This window comes from Dama dama, chromosome 5 (genome assembly GCF_033118175.1).
Source record: "Dama dama isolate Ldn47 chromosome 5, ASM3311817v1, whole genome shotgun sequence".
In the NCBI taxonomy this organism is placed as follows: Eukaryota; Metazoa; Chordata; class Mammalia; order Artiodactyla; family Cervidae; genus Dama; species Dama dama.
Genome location: NC_083685.1, coordinates 92,525,935 through 92,544,846, shown reverse-complemented (window position 1 = coordinate 92,544,846; position 18,912 = coordinate 92,525,935). Strand labels below are relative to the sequence as shown.

Sequence of the window (18,912 nt, the reverse complement as noted above, 5' to 3'; positions counted from 1 at the left end):
GGCCTGAGCATCACCCGGACAAATTAAGCTCCAGCAAAGCCAGAGAGCACACACCTGCCCCTTCTTTTACCTCCCCACCCACATGAGCAGCTCCTTGCTCAGCCCTGGAGTGGGAGCCTTCCCCAGGGCCTGAGCAAATTTCCCCTTCATTTCAAGTGGGTTTTTGAGCAACCAGGTCAGCCTGGGTGGCAGGCAATTGCTAGCCTAGTGGAAAAGAAAAAAAAAAAGAATGCAGCAAGAAGACATATTCTGAGGGTGCTATCTGTTTTCTTGACAGATAATTTAAACACCTTGGTTAGATTATTTCAGAACTGGAGGAAATGCTGTGGCTGCCATTAACCCCCGGTGACGGGTTCATGCAGGCGAGGTTTCCGCACAGTTACTGGTGAGGAGCATTTGCCAGCTCCAGAGGGAGGTGGCATCCAATAAGGGCTTGTGATGCTTGTGGAGTAAGTGCCCCAGAGTCAGAGAGAATGTCTGGGACAGGCAGGCCAACCTTCAGCGCTGGCCTCACTCTCTCCACGGGTCCCCAGGGGCACCTCCCCTCCCCCTCCCCAGCCCTTGCATCTCCCAGATCATCTGCAACATGGAAGGGTCACTAGCAGTCACTGAGAACAGAGCCCCCTGTCTCCCTTCTCTTTCTGGTTCCAGAGAGACTGTGTTCTCCTTGGTCTAGGATGCTCTTGCAAGTTTAACAAATCCACAGAGAAGAATGACGCTTCCATTACTGCTCTGCTGTTGTTTTTGTTCAGCTGCTAAGTCGTGTCCGACTCTGCGACCCCTTTGACTGCAGTACGCCAGGCTCCCCTGTCCTTCACTATCTCCCAGAGTTTGCTCAAATTTATGTCCATTGAGCCAGTGATGCCATCCAATCATCACATCCTTTGTCGCCCCCTTCTCCTCCTGCTCTCAATCTTCCCCAGCATCAGGATCTCTTCCAGTGAGTCTGGTTTTCATATCAGGTGGCCAAAGTATTGGAGCTTCAGCATCAGTCCTTCTAATGAATATTTGGGGTTAATTTCCTTTAGGTCTGACTAGTTTGATCTCCCCACAATCCAAGGGACTCTCAAGAGTCTTCTCCAGTGCCACAATCTGAAAACATCAATTCTTTAGTGCTCAGGGTTCTTTATGGTCCAGCTCTCACATCCATACATGACTACTGGAAAAACCATAGCTTTGACTAGATGGATCTCTGTTGGCAAAGTGACATCTCTGCTTTTTAATATGCTGTCTAGGCTTGGCATAGCTTTTCTTCCAAGTATCAAGCGTCTTTGAATTTCATGGCTGCAGTCACTGTCCACAGTGATTTTGGAGCCCAAGGAAATAAAATCTGTCACTGCTTCCACTTTTTCCCCTTCCACTTGCCATGAAGTGATGGCACCAGATGCCATGATCTTAATATTTATTTGACTGCACCCGTCTTAGCTGCACCATGCGGGATCTTTCATTGTGGTGCACAGGCTTAGGTGCCCTGCAGCATGTGAAATCTTCCAGGACCAGGGATTGAACCTGAGGCCCCTGCATTGCAAGGTGGATTCTTAACCACTGGACCACCAGGGCAGTCCCTTCCACAACTGTTCTTAATTACTTGCTTTGCCAACATTGTCCACCCACCTCCTTTTACTCTTCATTTGCATGCAGCATGAAATCCCTTTGAATACCAAATAATGAACTATCTTCCCTGTTCCAGCACAGATCTGAGAGAGGGCAAGTGAGCCACGGTGGTGTTTGGCTCCAAAGCCAGTCTCTGTTCCCAGATGGAGTGGGCTGTGCATGGGAAATGAATAGGGCTGGCATCAGAAAATTGGACAGGCCAATTATACTCAACCAGGTCTTTTCAGAGGAGCTCTGTGATTTTGATTCAATTCCCAGAACAACAAACATGCCTGTATGTAAACACAGTCTCAGAAACAGATTCTGGGCTGACCGCTACACAGTAGGGCTCATGGGTCTTCATGGGTGTGTGGTCTGAAATCACAGACACCTTCCTTGGTTATGGATTTGATTACTGCTTCATTTCCAATCGGTCTTGTTCCTTCTTGGGGAAAACCTATCATTCTGAGGTTCCATCACCTGCTCTGTCTTCCAGATATTCCTCATTGTTTCTGTTACTGTTTTTAGCTCTTTGTCTTTTTTTTCATTTTATTCTCCCCCTGCATACTGGGAGATTTTAAAGGCTTTTCTCCATGTCACTGATTCAAGCTGTTTGGGGTCTGATTTTTGGTGATCTCTCATTAGCTTTTGGGTGTGTGCCTGTGAAATCTAGCATACACACCAAAGTGTATGAAAACACAGTATGTTTCAAAGAGCCACATTCAAGTAAACACCTGTGAACTCATTAAGAAATTAAATATGACCGGACCTGAGAAAGCCCTGTAGGCCCTCCCTGCCTTCCTTCCAGAAGTAACCACCATCTGGAATCTTGTGTGAAGCAATCTTTTGCTTTTATATTTTTAAAAAACTGCTTATGTAAAAATTCTTTTTATTTGTTTATTTTTGGCTGCACTGGGTCTTCACTGCTATGAGCAGGCTCTCTCTAGGTGCTGCAAGCAGGGTCTGCTCTTCCGTGTGGTGTGCAGGCTTCTCATTGTGGTGGGTTCTCTAGTTGCAGAGCACAGGCTCTAGGCACATGGGCTTCAGTAGTTGCAGTAAGCGGGCTCAGTAGTTGTGCTGCACAGGCTTATTTGCCCCTCTGCATGTGGAATCTTCCAGGACTAGGGGTTGAACCTGCGTTCCCTGCATTGGCAGGTGGATTCTTACCCACTGAACTATCAGGAAAGTCCTTAGTGTGCATTTATAAGTAACATATTTACTGTTACCTGTTTTTGAACAACATATTTTTGAGTAATTGTGTATTTATTCTTTAGTGACTTGTTTTCTCCTTTGCTCATTGGTTTTTTTTTCCTTTTTTTTATTTGGCTGTGCCAGGTCTTAGTTGCAGCACGCAGGATCTTTAATTGTGGGAAGTGGGATCTTTTTTTTTTTTTTAATTGTGGCATCCGAACTCTTCATTTCGGCATGTGGGATCTAGTTATCTGATCAGGAATCGAACCTGGGCCCCCCTGCGTTGGGAGCATGGAGTCTTAACCACTGGACCACCAGGGAAGTCCCAGCCTGTTGGGTTTTTAATTCATCCTTTGAAATATATCTATTCCACCATGAAAGGACATTGGGATGGTTTCCAGTTTTTGGTTATTACAACAGATGCTGCAATATGCATTCTTGGTCACATTTCCCTGGGAGTGGGTGTGAAGGTTTCTCCAGGCTGTACAGGTAGGGGTGGGGTGTGAGGCTGAGCATCACACGTAGACGACACGGAAGAGGTGCCAGGTGCAATGCTGAGAGGAACCAGCCAGGTCACCTACCAAACAGACCTGATTTAATTTGCAAACAGGGAACATCAGGAGTGGGTCTGTGACCACGACACAACACTCCAGTTGATGGTGAGGGGGATGGAGAGCAGCAGGCAAAGTTCAAGGGTCAAGAGAACAACCAGGTACTGGGACTCAAAACCAGGTTCAGGGATGTAAGTAGTTAGATAAGAGTCAGGGCCAGGCTGGGCTTCGGCTGTGGGTGTGTTAGCTCAGGCTGGGATGTAATGACTTACAAAGTTAGGGCAAGGAGAAGGAGGACAGGGACCCAGGGGTCCCCCAGACACAGGGGATCACTGTGTTGGCCACTGAGGGGGAAGCCTCCGTTCACCTGTCCTGTCTCCCTCCAGCCCACGGGCCATCCTGGAATAGAAAGGCTGACTCCAGAGGGCAGTAAAAATCAGGAGGAGGAAGCCCGTCCAGTGGCAGAAGCCTCTCAGCCCAGGCTCTGCACACTCTGCTCTGCCACCTCGGACAGTCACTTAAGGTGCCAGAGCTTCCATTTAGCTGGAAGAGTGAGGACACAGGGCCCCACGTCTGGCCCAGACAAGGTCCCCAACAAAGGCCGGCTCTCTTCGGCTTCTGCTTTTCACAGAAGAATTTTCTGGCACTGCAGGAGGACACGTGTCTTGAGTTATTTCCTCAGGAGAGGGAATGGGTGTGTATTTCATGGTTGGGCACTGCCTAGGAGCTTAATAAATAGCTCCTAAAGAATGGAGCCTCGTTCCCCGGGCTGCATCTAACCAGACAGCTGGCTGGGGAAATCGCGCCAGCCAACGTTGTTTGGCATCTGAAAAACGGGCTGGAAAATCTGATTATCCAAATTTCTATCCAGATCCATGCAAAAAAATGACCACATTCAGATTTCTCCCTAGCTTTTCACCTCCCTCCCTAGGGCCACGCAGAGGAGGGTGTCATAGCCGGGTAAGCCAGGTCATGCGGACCCAACAGAGGAGGAGAGGACAAGCAGGTTCAGGTGTCAGGATGGTGCCACACCAACTGAGGACGGGGACAATGAAGCTGGGCCATTCCTCCTTGTTCTCAAGCCTGGTCACACAGGCCACAGGGTTCGCACCCTTGTGGACCGCTGAGCACGCGCATCAGTGGGTAGGGCATAAGTGGGAGGGGCATCCAGTGGTGGGACAGACAAACGCTAGGACCTGCGGGCGCTGCTCCTGATGGGCTGAAGGCTTCCTGTTGGACCCTGTCATCTCCCTTCTCCACTTCCCCTGGCCAAGAGCCTCCGGGGACCAACCCCTCCCTCACCTGCCTCAGGGGAACCCAGGACCCTCCATGTGGAAGGTGGGGAGCTGGCTCCGTGTTGCTCTGGGAACACACAGGCACCAGGGGTGGCCTCATCCTGGGCTGTTTCTTCCCCTGAGAGCCACCAGCCCCCCTGCTACACCTCCTTCGTCTTTGCTCCCATCTCTCCTCCTCAAAGAAGCCCACCCTGGCCAGTCTCCCTCCCACTGTTTTTCCCCACAATATACAATAACATAAAATTTACCCTTCTGACCATTTTTCGGTGTACAGTCCAGGGGTACCACGTGTATCTGTACTATTGTGTGTCCCCACTGTCCATCTCCAGACCTTTGTCATCTTCCCAAACTGAAACTCTGCATCTGCTAAGCAATAAATCCTCCTTTCACCCCACCATCCCTGGCAACCACCCTTCTACTTTCTATCTCTATGAGCGAGACTATTCTACAAACCTCAAATAAATGGAAATATTACCATATGTGTCCTATTGTGTCCAGCTTATTGCAATTAGCATAATATCTTCAAGGTTCTTCCATGCTGTAGCATGTATTAGGATTCCATTCCTTTCTAAGGCTGAATTATATGAATAATAATTGGCATAGGCCACACTTTGTTTATCTATCCATCCCATGGTAGATGCTTGGGTTGCTTCCACCTTTAGGCTACTGGGAGGCACAATTTCTGTTTGAATCTCTGCTTTCAATTCTTCAGGGTGTACATCTAGAAGCAGAATTGTTAGATTATTAATTTTTTGAGGAGCCACCATACTGCTTTCCACCATGGCAGCACTATTTTAATTTCCCACAATCAATGCACAAGGTTTCAAATTTCTCCACATCCTCGCCAACACTTATTATTTCCTGTTTTTAAACATTAGCTATCCTGGGACTTCCCTGGCGGTCGGGTGGCTAAGACTCTGCACTCTCAATGCAGGGGACCTGAGTTCAATCCCTGGTCAGGAAACTAGATCCTGCATGTTACAACTAAGATCTGAGACAGCCAAATAAATAAGTAAATAAAATTTTAAAACACACACACACATATTAGTCATTTTAATGGGTGTGTCATGGTGGCTGGTTTACTTTCAACATAGCTACCTCTTCCCCTCCCTACATGCCACACTCCTGATCTCTTTGCCCTGTTCTACTCTTCTTCTCGTGTAGCTTCTAACATACACACACACACACACACACACACACACACACACACACACACACACGTGTAATTTGCTTAGCTATTACTTTGGCTATGTTTATCTTCTGTTCCTTCTCTCCTCCCCTGGTCTCTGCTAAAATGTAAACCCAAGGCAGAGATGTTTGGCTGATTTGTTCATCACTATTTTCCAAGGGTCTAAAACAGTGCCTGTGAAAAGTCACTCAGTCGTGTCCGACTCTTTGCAACCCCATGGACTACAGTCCATGGCTCCTACAGCCCACCTGGCTCCTCCATCCATGGAATTTCCCAGGCAAGAGTACTGGAGTGGGTTGCCATTTCCTTCTCCAGGGGTTCTTCCCAACCCAGGGATCGAACCCGGGTTTCCTGCATTGCGGGCAGATGCTTTACCGTCTGAGCCACCAGGGAATCCCCAAACAGTGCCCAGCAGATAGTAAATAGTCAATGACTACCGTATGAATGAATGAGTGAATGAATGGATAGATAGTAGAGTTGTTAGAAGGAGTTTTAGAGGCAGCCATGAAATTAAAAGACACTTGCTCCTCGGAAGAAAAGCTATGACAAACCTAGACAGCATGTTAAAAAGCAGGAGACGTCACTTTGCCAACAAAGATCTGTATAGTCAAAGCTATAGTTTTTCCAGTAGTCATGAATGGATGTGAGAGTTGAACCATAAAGAAGGCTGAGCACTGAAGAATTGATGCTTTCAAACTGTGGTGCTGGAGAAGACACTTGGGAGTCCCTCTGACCAAGGATATCAAACCAGTCAATCTTAAAGGAAATCAGTCCTGAATATTCATTGGAAGGACTGATGCTGAAGCTGAAGCTCTAATACTTTGGCCACCTGATGGGAAGAGCTGACTCACTGGATGCTGGGAAAGATTGAAGGCAGGAGGAGAAGGGGGTGACAGAGGATGAGATGGTTGGATGGCATCCTTGACTCAATGGACATGAGTTTGAGCAAACTCAGGGAGATAGTGAAGGACAGGGAAGTCTGGTGTGCTACAACACCACTGGCTTCAAACCCTGGCTCCATCAATTACTACCTAGTGTCTCTGCGGAAGTGACCTCCTTTCTCTAAGCCTCAGTTTCCCCATCTGTCCCATGAGGACAACAGTCAATACATCAGGAATACATCTGTCCAGTGATCAGATGAAGTGAGATACTGATCGGCCTGCAGTGGGTGCGGAGTTCATGTCGCTTGACTCAGAGCCAGATCAGACTCCCAGGTAGGACAGTGGGCTCAGCAGACTAGAGCGTGCTAGTGAGAAAGTGAGTTCCCTCTCGGATCAGACAGCATCTCAGGGCACTAAGTTCTTCCTCCAGTGCGTGGACACAGGCTCAGGGAGGCACCCTGAGAAGGACCAGGGAGAGAGTGGGAGACCACTCTGCCTCCCCAGAGGAGGAAGGGGAGACTGGGGGTCCCAGGACCCTCCTCCTCCTGCCGCTTCTGCTCGAGTGGGAGGCCAGGGACCTGCAGTGATAGCAGTTCCGCTTGGCAGAGCCGAGGCATGTGGGCGGTGACCAATACACTGAGGAAGTGTGCCCATCGGGGTCCCCTGGGGCCACAGTGCCAGCGGCCCAGGGTCAGCCAGACAGAGATGGTGGGGCGCTCAGGCAGCCGCCCCTGCTCGCCCCTGCTCGCCCCAGCGCCAGCTACCCACGCATGAGCACACTCACGGGCCTCCGGAGGGGCCCTCTGGCAAAGTTGTTTGTAGCAAAAATCCAAACTGCAAGTAACAGCAGGGCCAGAGGAGAAGCAGCGTGGGGAAGCAGATGGCAGCCTGTGGTGAGCACGGGCCGCCCGCCTGGGAGCCAGGTGCCACGAGGCTGCTAGGCTCGGCTGGCACGGCTGCTTCCCACGGGCGCCGGTGGGGGGTCTGGGAGCCCCTGATCCTCCCAGTCTCCTGAAGGCTGTGCCAAGACAGATCATCCCCGCCGGGGCCTTAACTGTCTACTGGTCACCCTCCAGGCCGGGTGGGTTGAGATGATTGAAAACCACCATGTGAAGCCACGTTCCTCCTTCTAGTCAATCAACAAGCAGGAGAGAGGGGCCAGAGGATGAGATACAGACTTAGCATCAGGGGGCCCTGTGGGACCCCAGCCAGGGTCATCTGTGATAAGACTTCAGGGAAATAAAAAAACCCTGCTGGGGAAGGGTCCTAAGGTGCCCTAAACAAGGAGCCCTCTTTCCTCTTTTGCAAATGTCTTTCAATCAACAAACCTTCCCTGAGCACCTTTTATATGCAAAGCACTGCGGGGAAACACAGTGAGTGTTGCGGCAGCCCGGCCTCTGATGAGTTATAATCAGGATGCGGAATGAAACAGGGAAAGCACAGCGGACAGAGGGACGCTGAGTGGAGAGCAATGCTCTAAGTGTACTAATCAGCTTCCCATTACTTATAAATTGCTCTTCTCCTCTTTCTAGCGCATCCCCCTCAGAGCATGCCTGCGTCCTCACAGAAGCCTTCCGACTCCTTTTAGAGGCTGGAGGAATGGTTTCTAGATTCCTGGGGAGTCTGGATTCCAATTAACTTTCCCCCTGATTACAGTACCATTTTGACTGAGTCACTTTTTTTAAATGAATCGGATTAGAGGCTAAACAATCAATGACATAAATTTCTGGCTTGCAACATCATGTTAGAAGCTCCCAGGCAGTCCTTCTCCAGCTTGCACTAACACACCCAGGAAAGTAAGTGAATCAAGGGCAAGCAGACACCAGCACAGAAGCGATCTGACGCTCAACCTACAGTCAGGCTCGCCTCTGGAGACAGGCAAGTGGGATGGATGAAACAGGTGTCACCGGTCCCCCCACGTGTCTGCTTGGCAGGGGGGCAGGGTGCGGAATCAGGGCTGCCCCTAGGTGGCCTTCCTGTTGTAGTATGTCTACGAGTTTCTGGTGCCCTCTCTCCTTCAATTCTGTCTTTATGGATGGGACACAGATTCCCAGAAAATAACTAGGTGGGAGTGGGAAGGAGCTGGCAATGGTGAGTTGCATCTGGGAAGGTATATTTTCTTCAAGTAAAGCTCAATTGTGGGAGGGTGGGGAGGGCCAAACCAACTGGCTGAAGTTTTCCAAGTCCTCTCTAGTTCTGAGGGCCAGAGGGCCAGGTCCCAGAGAGTCAAAGTGCCCCAGAGAGGAGCAGAATTCCAGACAGAGGAGAGGGGCTGTGGGCGGCGCTTGCGCTGCCTCAGATAAACCCTGGGCCTGCAGAGCTCACAGCATCAGAAGGGGTGAAGGCACAGGTGCAACCACCAAGGCCAAACGCAGGAAACCACCAAACTCAGACCAAAAACAAAGAATCAAGGACATGGAAAGCTTTATGGTTTTTCCAAATGAAGAGAAGAATAAAAAGAACTTGAAAATGATGAATACAGAAGACAGAGAATGGAAATGTACTCTTCAAATTAAAAGTGCTCCCAGGGGGACCTTCTGAAATCCCACATGCTGCAACTAAAGACCCTGCACGCAGCAATGAACATCCAGCAGGGCCAAATAAGTAAAAATAATAAATTTTTAAAAAATTTGCTCCCCAAAAGAAAGCAGAAGAGTTTCGGAACAAAGCAGTAAGCAAAAACATAATTGAAAAGCTTTCCTGAATCGAAGACCCAAATACGTTTGTCCTAGACAAAAATCAATGAAAATGACCTAGGCCTAGTCAGATAAAATTATTAATTTCCAAATATAGACATAAATAACATACCAGGTTATTAAAAAGGGAATAAAAGCATAAGCCTGGCTTCAGACTTCTCCCTCATGTCTCCGTTCTTGACTTTAAAACTACTTTATGCTGAGCATCAGATCTTGTCTGCCTGCCTTCTCCTGTTCTAGCTCTGACTTCAGGGCATGTGTCTGCCTGCACCTGGAAACTGTCTTCCCTGCATCCTGTCACGTACGCTGCATCCTGGAAATTGTCTTCTGGGTCACAAGGTCCCTCCTGGGGTTCCTCAGGGGTGCCTGATGTGCTAGTTAACCGGTCTACTGGGGACGTCCCTGGTGGTCCAGTGGCTAAGACTAGACTGCTCCCAATACAGAAGCCTGGGTTTGGTCCCTGGTCAGGGAACTTCCCTGGGGCTCAGACAGTAAAGAATCTGCCTGCAATGCAGGAGACCTGGGTTTGATCCCTGGGTGGGGAAGATCCCCTGGAGAAGGGAAAGGCTACCCACTTTAGGATTTTTGCCTAGAGAATTCCATGGACAGAGGAGCCTAGTGGGCTGCAGTCCATGGGGTTGCGAAGGGTTGGACATGACTGAGTGACTAACACTGTCACTCACAAGGAACTAAACCCCACATTTTGCAACTAAAGATCCCTAATGCTACAATGAAGACTCCAAGTGCCGCAACCAAGACCTAGTATGGCCAAATATGAAAACAAACGAAACAGTCTATTCAGGGCTGTCTCAATCCCTTTTCTGTGTCTTTAAACCTTGAACATATGTCAGAGTTTATTCATTTACCAACAAGGAGACCAGGAAAGTGACCAAGGAACATGCCCGATTCACAGAGGGAATGGAAATGAAGTGGGACAGGCAGCTGCCAGGCTGAATGCTTATATAAGCAGCTGATTTAATTAGATAAAGACTGTAGTTTCATGTGGTCACAAAAACATCATCTTCATGGCAGTTAGTAGAGTGGAAATCAGGGGCCAGGGACTCCTAGCTGTTGGGAGTGCCAACCAGGGATCAAAAGTAAAAAAAACAATTAATAAGAAGCAAATGATAAGGAAACATCTGTGGCTGTTAATGGGAATGACAAGGTTTACTGGTCTAAAAAATTACCAAAGTATCATTTGATTGAGTTTTCAAGTTCATTAATAACATTTTTCATTTTTAGAAATGAAAATGGTTCATTTGGTTATTATTTTTTTTCCAAATTTGCTCACTCATTTTTCAAATGTCCTATTGGTTCAATTTGATTTCTATTGCTTCTCTTATCTCTTTACTCAACTTAAAAACTTATTTGGACTTCCTTGGTGGTCCAGTGGTTAGGACTCTGCATTTCAACTGCAGGGGGCATAGGTTCAATCCCTGATTGGGGATTGAGATTCCATAAGCTGCATGGTGCAGTCAAAAAAATAAAAAGTAAATTAAAAGTTCAAACATTTCTTTCACAGTCTCACTATAATTTTAAGTTCTTTGAGTACCAGTTCTCCTAGTTGTTACATTTGCCTCCTCTCCCTCATGGTGGCTCTTTGCTTGTGTGATCAGTTAGACAACAGACAGCAAACTCACAGAATTTTGAGTGGGAAAGATGATCATTAATTGCATTATCAGTCAAGTCATTGTCTTTTTTCGTATAAAAGCAACAGCTACCATCAGACTAGCAAAAGACTCAGAAGATACACTGTCCACATGTCATTACTTTTGCATATACCAGCAAACTATAAATCAACAGCAATATCTCAAGGGTCTATAAGAAAAGAGTGAGGACTTCCTGGGTGGTCCAGTGGTTAAGAATCTGCCTGCCAAGGCAGGGGACGTGAGCTTGATCCCTGGTCCGAGAAGATCCCACATGCCTTGGAGCAACTAAGGCCATGCACCACAACTCCTGAGCCCGTGTGCTGCAACTCCTGAAGCCCACGAGCCTAGAGCCTGTGCTCCACGACAGGAGACGCGGCTACAATGAGAAGTCCACATGGCACTAGAGAGCAGTCCCCACTCGCCCCAGCTAGAGAAACCCCATGCACAGCGACAAAGACCCAGCACAGCCCAAAATAAATAAATAAGATTTAAAAGAGGGACTATAAGTACTGATGTTTATTTTTCCCTTCTAAGTATCCATTCTGAGGACAGAATCTCAAATGTAGGCAAAGAGCTAAGTACACAGATATATAAAGCAATTAGCAATGAGAAGGAAAAAAGGAAATAACTCAGGCGGCCTAAATTAGCAGAATATCCATATGACAGAATGTTTACAAAGAATTATTGATTACACTGAGAAGTGCTTACGTTAAAATGTTAATTTTAAAACAGAGGTTCAACAATACAAAGAAAAATATGACACAGAAAAAAGAAAGCAATTACGCCAAAACATTAACAGTGATTGCCTCTGGATGGTAAGATTATGAATTTGGGGGGTGCATGTATTTCTTTATGCTTTCTACACATTGTGAGTGTCAATGATCCATATTAATCTTAAAATCAGAAAAGAGTAAAATGTATATATTTTTAAAAGTGAAAACTTCTAAGGGTCACAAGTCAAGAACTGAAATATCCGGGGTAATGTTAAATAAGAAAGACGAAATATCATGATACTAACTCTGACATTATAGTCTATAATTTATTCTCAACACAGCAGCCAGAGTACCCTTTAAAACTTGGGGGAGTCCTCAGGTCATGCCTTTCCTTTACTCCAGACCTCCAAGGGCTTCCCATTTCACTCAGAGTAAAAGCCAAAGTCTTTCCAAGGGTCTCCAAGGACCAAAATGATCTGGGCCCCTGGCCACATCTCTGACCTCCTTTCCCGACTCTGACTCTGCACCAGTCACACTATTCTCCTAGCTGCTCTTCAAACCTACCAAGGACACACCTGCCTCAGGGCCTTTGCGCTTGCAGTCCTCTCTACTTGGAATGCTTTCTGTCCACACTGCCACATAGTGCGTTTCAGACCTCAGCTCAAAAGTCCATTTTATCAGTAAGCCCTTCCTCAACTCCTGCATATAACAGCAGCTACCCCTGTCGCCCCCTTCCCCTGAGTACATTTTCATCATCTGTGACATGGCAGAATTTACTGTATTGCGTGTGTGGTTTCCATCTCCCATGAGAAGAGCTCTTTTGCCTGGCACATAGAAGATGCTCAGTAAATATGCATTGAGTACCCAAAGGAATAAATGCATGAGACTGTAAACTCCTCCGGAGCAGAGGGGCCGAAGCTTACATCACCGCATCACTGAGGTGCACACAACGGGCAGCGGGGCCAACTGGACGGCCCCAGGGACATGTAACCAGCATTCAACTCACTCCAGAAAAAACACTTACAATTGCAGACCAAGATGACAGAAGGGAAGAGTCAAATGGAACAGAAGATAAGAGTGTTGGAGCTGAGCGGTAAGAGAGCTTCCAGCAAAAAATGCAAGTTCTTCCATTAGGATGTGTTTGTGTTTTTTTTTTTTTTTTTCTGTAGCACAGAACTCCACATTTTTATCACAGATTCAGAACCAGCTCTATGTGGCACTGAAAATGACATTTCAAATGCTCTATTTAGCTATCTCTTTGTTGTGATTAGATATTTTTCTGTGGAAAAAAAGCATTAGGAAACCAATTACTCTTGTCACTCTCCCACCCCAAAAGGAGGCAGGAAAATGCAGCATCTGGGTATGGTACTCACAGGCACCCAGACTCAGACACACAGACTTTTAGGGCCCATCCACACCTCCTAAACATCTAGTCTGCCTGGTCCCGCGGAGGGGGAATACAGCATCCTTGATCTTGCTCCATTTTATCGGCCTCTAGAAATTCAAGGGCAAACTGATAGCATAGTGCAGAGCCTCATATTCTTTGCCGTAGGAAAGATAAGAAAATTCATCCTAAGCTATTTTGGACTTTCCTGGGTGTTGGAGCGCTCTGGAGATTAGGACGGGCTGGCGATGGACGCTGTCTGTGGGAGCTCAGGACTGTTAATGAGTTGAGGGGTACTCGTGATGGGGTTGGATGGGGGGACCTGCTCCCCCATCAAGCCCTCCATGAAATTATTACATTTGCTGAATTCATCTTTTCTTTCATTCCTCCTCCCTTTCCTTGACAATTCTTTCATCTCTGTCCTCCCACACCTCAGTCGTGTCTTTTCATCCTGCTCAGGTATCTCCCACAAGATACTGTTTTAGGAAATTTTCCTATCTTGTGAATGCCTGCGTCTTTTTAAAACATTTTTTATTGGAGTATAGTTGCTTTACAATGTTGTGCTGGTTTCTACCGTACAGAAAAATGAATCAGCTACATATATATACACACATGTATCCCCTCTTTAGGGGGGATGCCTGCATCATAGAAGGGACCCCTTGAAGACCAGAAAGACCTCAAATTCAAAGGGGGGTTTTCCAGCTGGGTGAGAGAGGAGGGCCTCTAATATTGACAGAGTACCTATTCTAGGCTGGACATTCTGGATACTTGGTGTACTGTTAACGATGTTCCTGAATTCTCACAGTATCTCCAATGAAATAGGTATTATCATCTCCATTTCAACAGGAGGAATCAAGGACTTCTGGGCAATAGAGTGTAGAATGTTAGTTCACACCTAGGGGTCCTGCCTGCTATCTTCCCTGTTTCAAAGATGCAACCAGTGATATATGAAGATTCCAACAAAGAAGCTCAACTGGGCTCAAACACAAGATCTACATCTTGATGGATCAGAAACTCCCAATATTTACGATTTTGAGGGGCTAAAGGCACAGCCTGCTGGGCTCAGGGTCCGGAGGCAGGTGGAAGCAGCTGGAAGACGGGTCTTTCAAGGGTATGGGGATTGAAAGTGTCCCGTGGGAGGTGGGGGACCAGAGCCAGAGTTCCTGAGAATGGAGGCTGGTCATTCTCCACTTGGGAAAGGAGGCTGAAAGAAGCAGAGGTACCACTCCACCCCTCTCTTAAGAGTAAAGCTGATCTACGGATGTGAACACTGATGGAGGCTGGAAGAAGTACACATATAGCCAGGACCTGGCCGGACTGCTTATGGCTTTGATGTTGGACTTCAGGGATAATCCCATTATTACTGCGGACACACAGCTCATCACTAACCCAAGAGAGTTGGCCCTGCACTGAGGGACCTAGGACCTAGGTGGAGGCAACTCGAAATCACTTGGCAAGGAGAGCTGGGTGGAGGTGATGAGCAGGGGCAGAGAGAGAGAGAAACTGACTCCCACTCAAGATGAGTGGACAAACCTCAATTCTAAAACACACTATCATGAGAGAGACAGCCAGCAAAGATTTAGTGAGCTGGAAGGCAGTTCTGAAGAATTTGCCAGTAAGTATCTCAGAAAAGATAAAGAGAGGACTTCCCTAGGTTCAGTGGTTAAGAGTCTGTGCTTCCACTTCAGGGGGTATGAGTTCAATCCCTGGTCAGGGAACTAAGATCCGGCATGCTGCAAGGTGTGACCAGAAATTAAAAACAGAAAGATAAAGAAATAAATGAGAAAGCACAGTTGGGAGCTATGGAGGATGCACGGAGGGGCTCAGAAAAGTATATTACAGGGTTTCCAGGAGACTCAGATGGCAGGGCAGCAAGATTCAAGGATGTCATGGCTGAGGACTTTCTGTAACTAAAGACATTTTACGGATCTTGGATGAAAGGCGCATATTAATCACCGAGCAGATAAGTGAAAAAGTAAATCCACATTTGGATAGCCTGGAGGATCCTCCCTCCACCTGACTCCTGTTCCTGAAATTTCCAACCCGTGACTTTCCCCAGGAGCAGCCCAACAATTCCTCCACTGTTCTGGCCCCACTTCCGATCCTGGTACGGTGAGGAAAGTCCTGGGTGTGGGGGTTAGGAGATGTAGGTTCAAGCCTCCCCATCTGTTTTCACCTCAGAGTCCTCACTGAGCTTTGATTTCTTCCCTTAAAATGGTACTAGAACTAGCATGATGGAAACTTAGAACCAGAAGGGACTCTGGGGACAGCGTCATCGCAAGACTATGGTGTTAGACCCACTATCTATCTCGGTGACCACAAGATGCTTAACCTCCTGCATCCGCATTTCCCTATCAATAAAAGGGGATGATAATAGCGCTCTTCTATGGGGTTGTATGGGGGCTTTCCAGGTGGCCCTGGGAACCTGCCTGCAAATGCAAGAGACTTGGATTTGATCCCTGGGTTGGGAAGATCCCTTGGAGGAGGGCGTGGCAACCCACTCCAGTACTCTTGCCTGGAGAATCCCATGGACGAGGATCCTGGCGGGCTACAGCCCATAGTATCGCAAAGACTGAGACACGACAAGCGACTCAGCACACACATGGGGTCGTCCAGGGATGAAATGAATTCCGACATGTAAAGAACTGCGTGTGGTGCCAGGCCCAGAGTAAACCTTCAGCCCAGAGTAGCCATTTCTGTTACGATAAACACAGTCCCCCACAAAATGCCACCTGCACCTACACTCAGTGTGAGGGGCTCCCTGAGGAAACCGAGGACCCCAGGCAGAGCAGAACTCGGGCCCACTGCCGCTCTACGCTGGGGAACGCCAAGCCAGCAGACTGCCCCTCCCCACCTTCGCCCCTGGCTGCCCTGGGTAGGCTGCCCTCCTTGACCTCCTCCTGCGAAGCCCCTCTAAGCAACCAGCCATGAACTTCCCCCAGTGCCAGTGTGCCCCGCCCCGACCTGGCCGGTCCCTCCCCCCTCCCCACGGCCCCGGGGAACCCTACCTCTCTCTGCTCACTGCAGATCTTACACAACCACAGGGGCCGTTTCTGGCCAGGAGAGGCCTCGATCCCGCATTTGGTGCAGACTTTCTACAAGAGAGAGGACACAGGAATGTAAATACTCAATCCCTTCCTCCCCAACTAAGGGGCTGGGAAAACTATAACTCAGGAGCCCTTGTCATCTTCTGAGGGGATGGTTTTTGCTTCAGGCCCCAAGGGGAGATGACCCAAAGGACACAGATCATCTGAACCCAGCAGCTGGCTGTGGGGCACGAAGTATGTATACCCATCCTTGGATGGCCGTGATAGAAATCCACCCCCAACGAGTACATCTTGTTGGGATCACATCAAAGAAATAAGCTTGCTGAGAGTCACAGCTGCATCACGTTCAACAGCAAGGAACTGGAAATAACCCAAACGGCCAGTACCAGAGGCGGAGCAAACACAACCGAGTGGGATACGGCCTTCACACAGCAGACTGCGTTGGCCCCCTGGGAATGTGGGCAGGAATGATGTTATTCAACAAAAAGAACATACACATGGATATAACCATGCAGAAAACTCACTTGTGTGCCTGACAAGGTGAAGCGATGATGTAGTGAGAAATACCAGTGCCCCGCTTATGCACTTCCTTGATGCCAAGTCCCTTCATTTAACCATCCCAGCCACCCCAGTATACATAAGAATTGGGCCCATCTTGCAAGCAGTAGTTTGAGAAAGTCCTCACGTTCACACAGCAAGTAACAGACTCAGGTCTGCCTCTTGAGCTGTTATATAACAGCCTCCGGACACATAAGTAGCCAGAACCTAGTTTCTGCGGCGTTTTTCCTTCTACAGAATTGCTTAAGCTCATCACTTCTAAATACGTATTTTGCTTCCTTCAAATGCACAGCCACAAGCGGCAGTGGGAAAAGCCAGATGAAACGCACCAGGAGGCAGAGGGGGACTTGGTGGGGGCTGAGACCTCGTCCCGGCTAACCCGGCAGTCTGATTAGGGGACAGTGTGTCCTCCTTACAGAACAGTCACACCAGCTAATCAATCAATCTTTCTGCCGCCTGGAAGCTGCCCGGTCCCTGCAGGGTGGTGCTCTCTCTCCCTCCCCCTCCCCCCTCCCCCTAAGGGAAGGCTGGATCCCTGGCTTGGCCTTTTCTGCAGGCTGCCAACTGAGCAAGGAGCACACCTCTCTGCTGAGAGGGAAATGTCACCAGCTTGGCTTCCCCGAGCATGTTGTCACCACCTGATGGGGGTACTGAGCCTCAGGAGGCGGGGAGCCAGTTCGTGGCAGGAGGGAAGCTATGATACATAGCGAGGGGGGGTCTGCACTGGCCTCCATTCAATGCTCAGATACAAGTCACTTTTCTTTGATTTCTCCAAATACATTGTAACCTGCTCCAAGCTCAGGTCCCTCTGGGTTGGTAGGACAGTCCACCCCAGTCTGATTGGGCCTGGCTCTCACGAAGACCTCAGGCTTGGGGTTTTGGCAGTGCAGTGTGTCTGGGAAGGGTCCCCTGGGTGCTGTGGGGCCCAGCCACTTCTGTGCCAGGCCTGGGCTGGGATCTGTGCCAGGCTGGGGCTTGGCCTCTCTGGGGGCCCGCAGACTGTCTGCCTGGAGCTCCAAGTCATCAGCCCTGACCTGGTTTGGAGATCTCCCTCCCCACCTAGAGCCGCCTCTTGTTGCCATTCCCAAAGTTCACCGCAACCCTTCTACCTCGAGGACAGGGCCCCCATAAGCCCTTAAGTTGGGCCTCAGGAAACACACATGGGCCCCTCCTCCCTGGGGTAAAGAGAGGAATGAGGTGCTGAAGCCACTTGACTGTTTTTCTTGCTCATTCCCATGACCTTGTGTAGATGAGGGAGTGTGAGTCGGCCACCACTTCAACTCAGGGCAAAGCGAACACTGCACAGTCATGTCCAGGACAGGCAGGCCTAGGGGAAGCCACTAGCTTCCCTGCCGAGTGGGCTTCCACTGAGCAGAATTGCCCCAGTGAGTGAGTGCGGCTTCTAGGGGTTGACTGTCTCATGCTTCCTGCAGCCTGAAACCCCGTCTGAGCATTAGACGAACCAAGTCTCGCTTCTGGGCCTAACTCAGACACTCCGTGTGTTCCTTCTGCAAAGGTGCATCCCGGCCCAGAACGTGCTCAGGGGAAGGGGGGTGGCTCATGGTGCGGCCACAGGATATAGGCTCTGCGGCAGGAGAGCACAGAGTCTGCCATGTAGAGGCACCCTTAGACTTGTCACTAACCTCCTCTGGGCTTTGTTTCCTTGTCCTGAAAACAGTGGTAAAAAGCAGGTGCATGCCACCACTGGGAGGATCAAGGGAGCTGATTCACAAAAGTGCTCATTAGCACAGTACATGCTAAGAAGCCAGGCAGTAACCAGAGTCCTGCCTGGCGGTCTCAGATACCACACCCATCAATCATATAGGCCAAAACCCAGGATCATCCTTGATCCTCACTCTCCCTCATACCCACCTAAACAATCCATTTCCAAGAACTCTAAATCTCACTCAAACTGTCTGCTCCCCTCCACCACCCTCCCCATCCACACCTACCTCCCTGTGGCCTCAGCTCGCACCCCTCTCCCCCTGCTCCACCGCCTGGCCCTCCACTCTCGAGCCCCAGTCATGCTGACCTGACTTCAGGCCCTGGTCCTCTATCTGCTTTTCCTGCCCTGGACTGTGGCACGTGCTGCTTGCTCCATCTGAGATGTACTTGGTCACACTTTCTCCTTATCAGCCTACGCATCCTTCAGACCTCAGCAAAGG

The 18,912-nt window shown here is 48.8% G+C and overlaps 1 protein-coding gene across 8 annotated transcripts in view; it reads right to left on the bottom strand.

Annotated features, from left to right (window-relative positions):
- RPH3AL (rabphilin 3A like (without C2 domains)) overlaps nucleotides 1-18,912 on the bottom strand; it is a 137,066-nt gene that overhangs the window by 38,096 nt on the left and 80,058 nt on the right. For 7 of the 8 annotated variants that reach the window (XM_061143035.1, XM_061143033.1, XM_061143040.1 and 4 more), the window contains one exon: nucleotides 16,151-16,237. The exons of the other annotated variant lie outside the window; for it this stretch is intronic. In XM_061143035.1, the coding sequence (XP_060999018.1) occupies nucleotides 16,151-16,237 (87 nt within the window). The remainder of the gene's footprint in view (nucleotides 1-16,150; nucleotides 16,238-18,912) is intronic. 8 annotated transcript variants of the gene reach the window in all.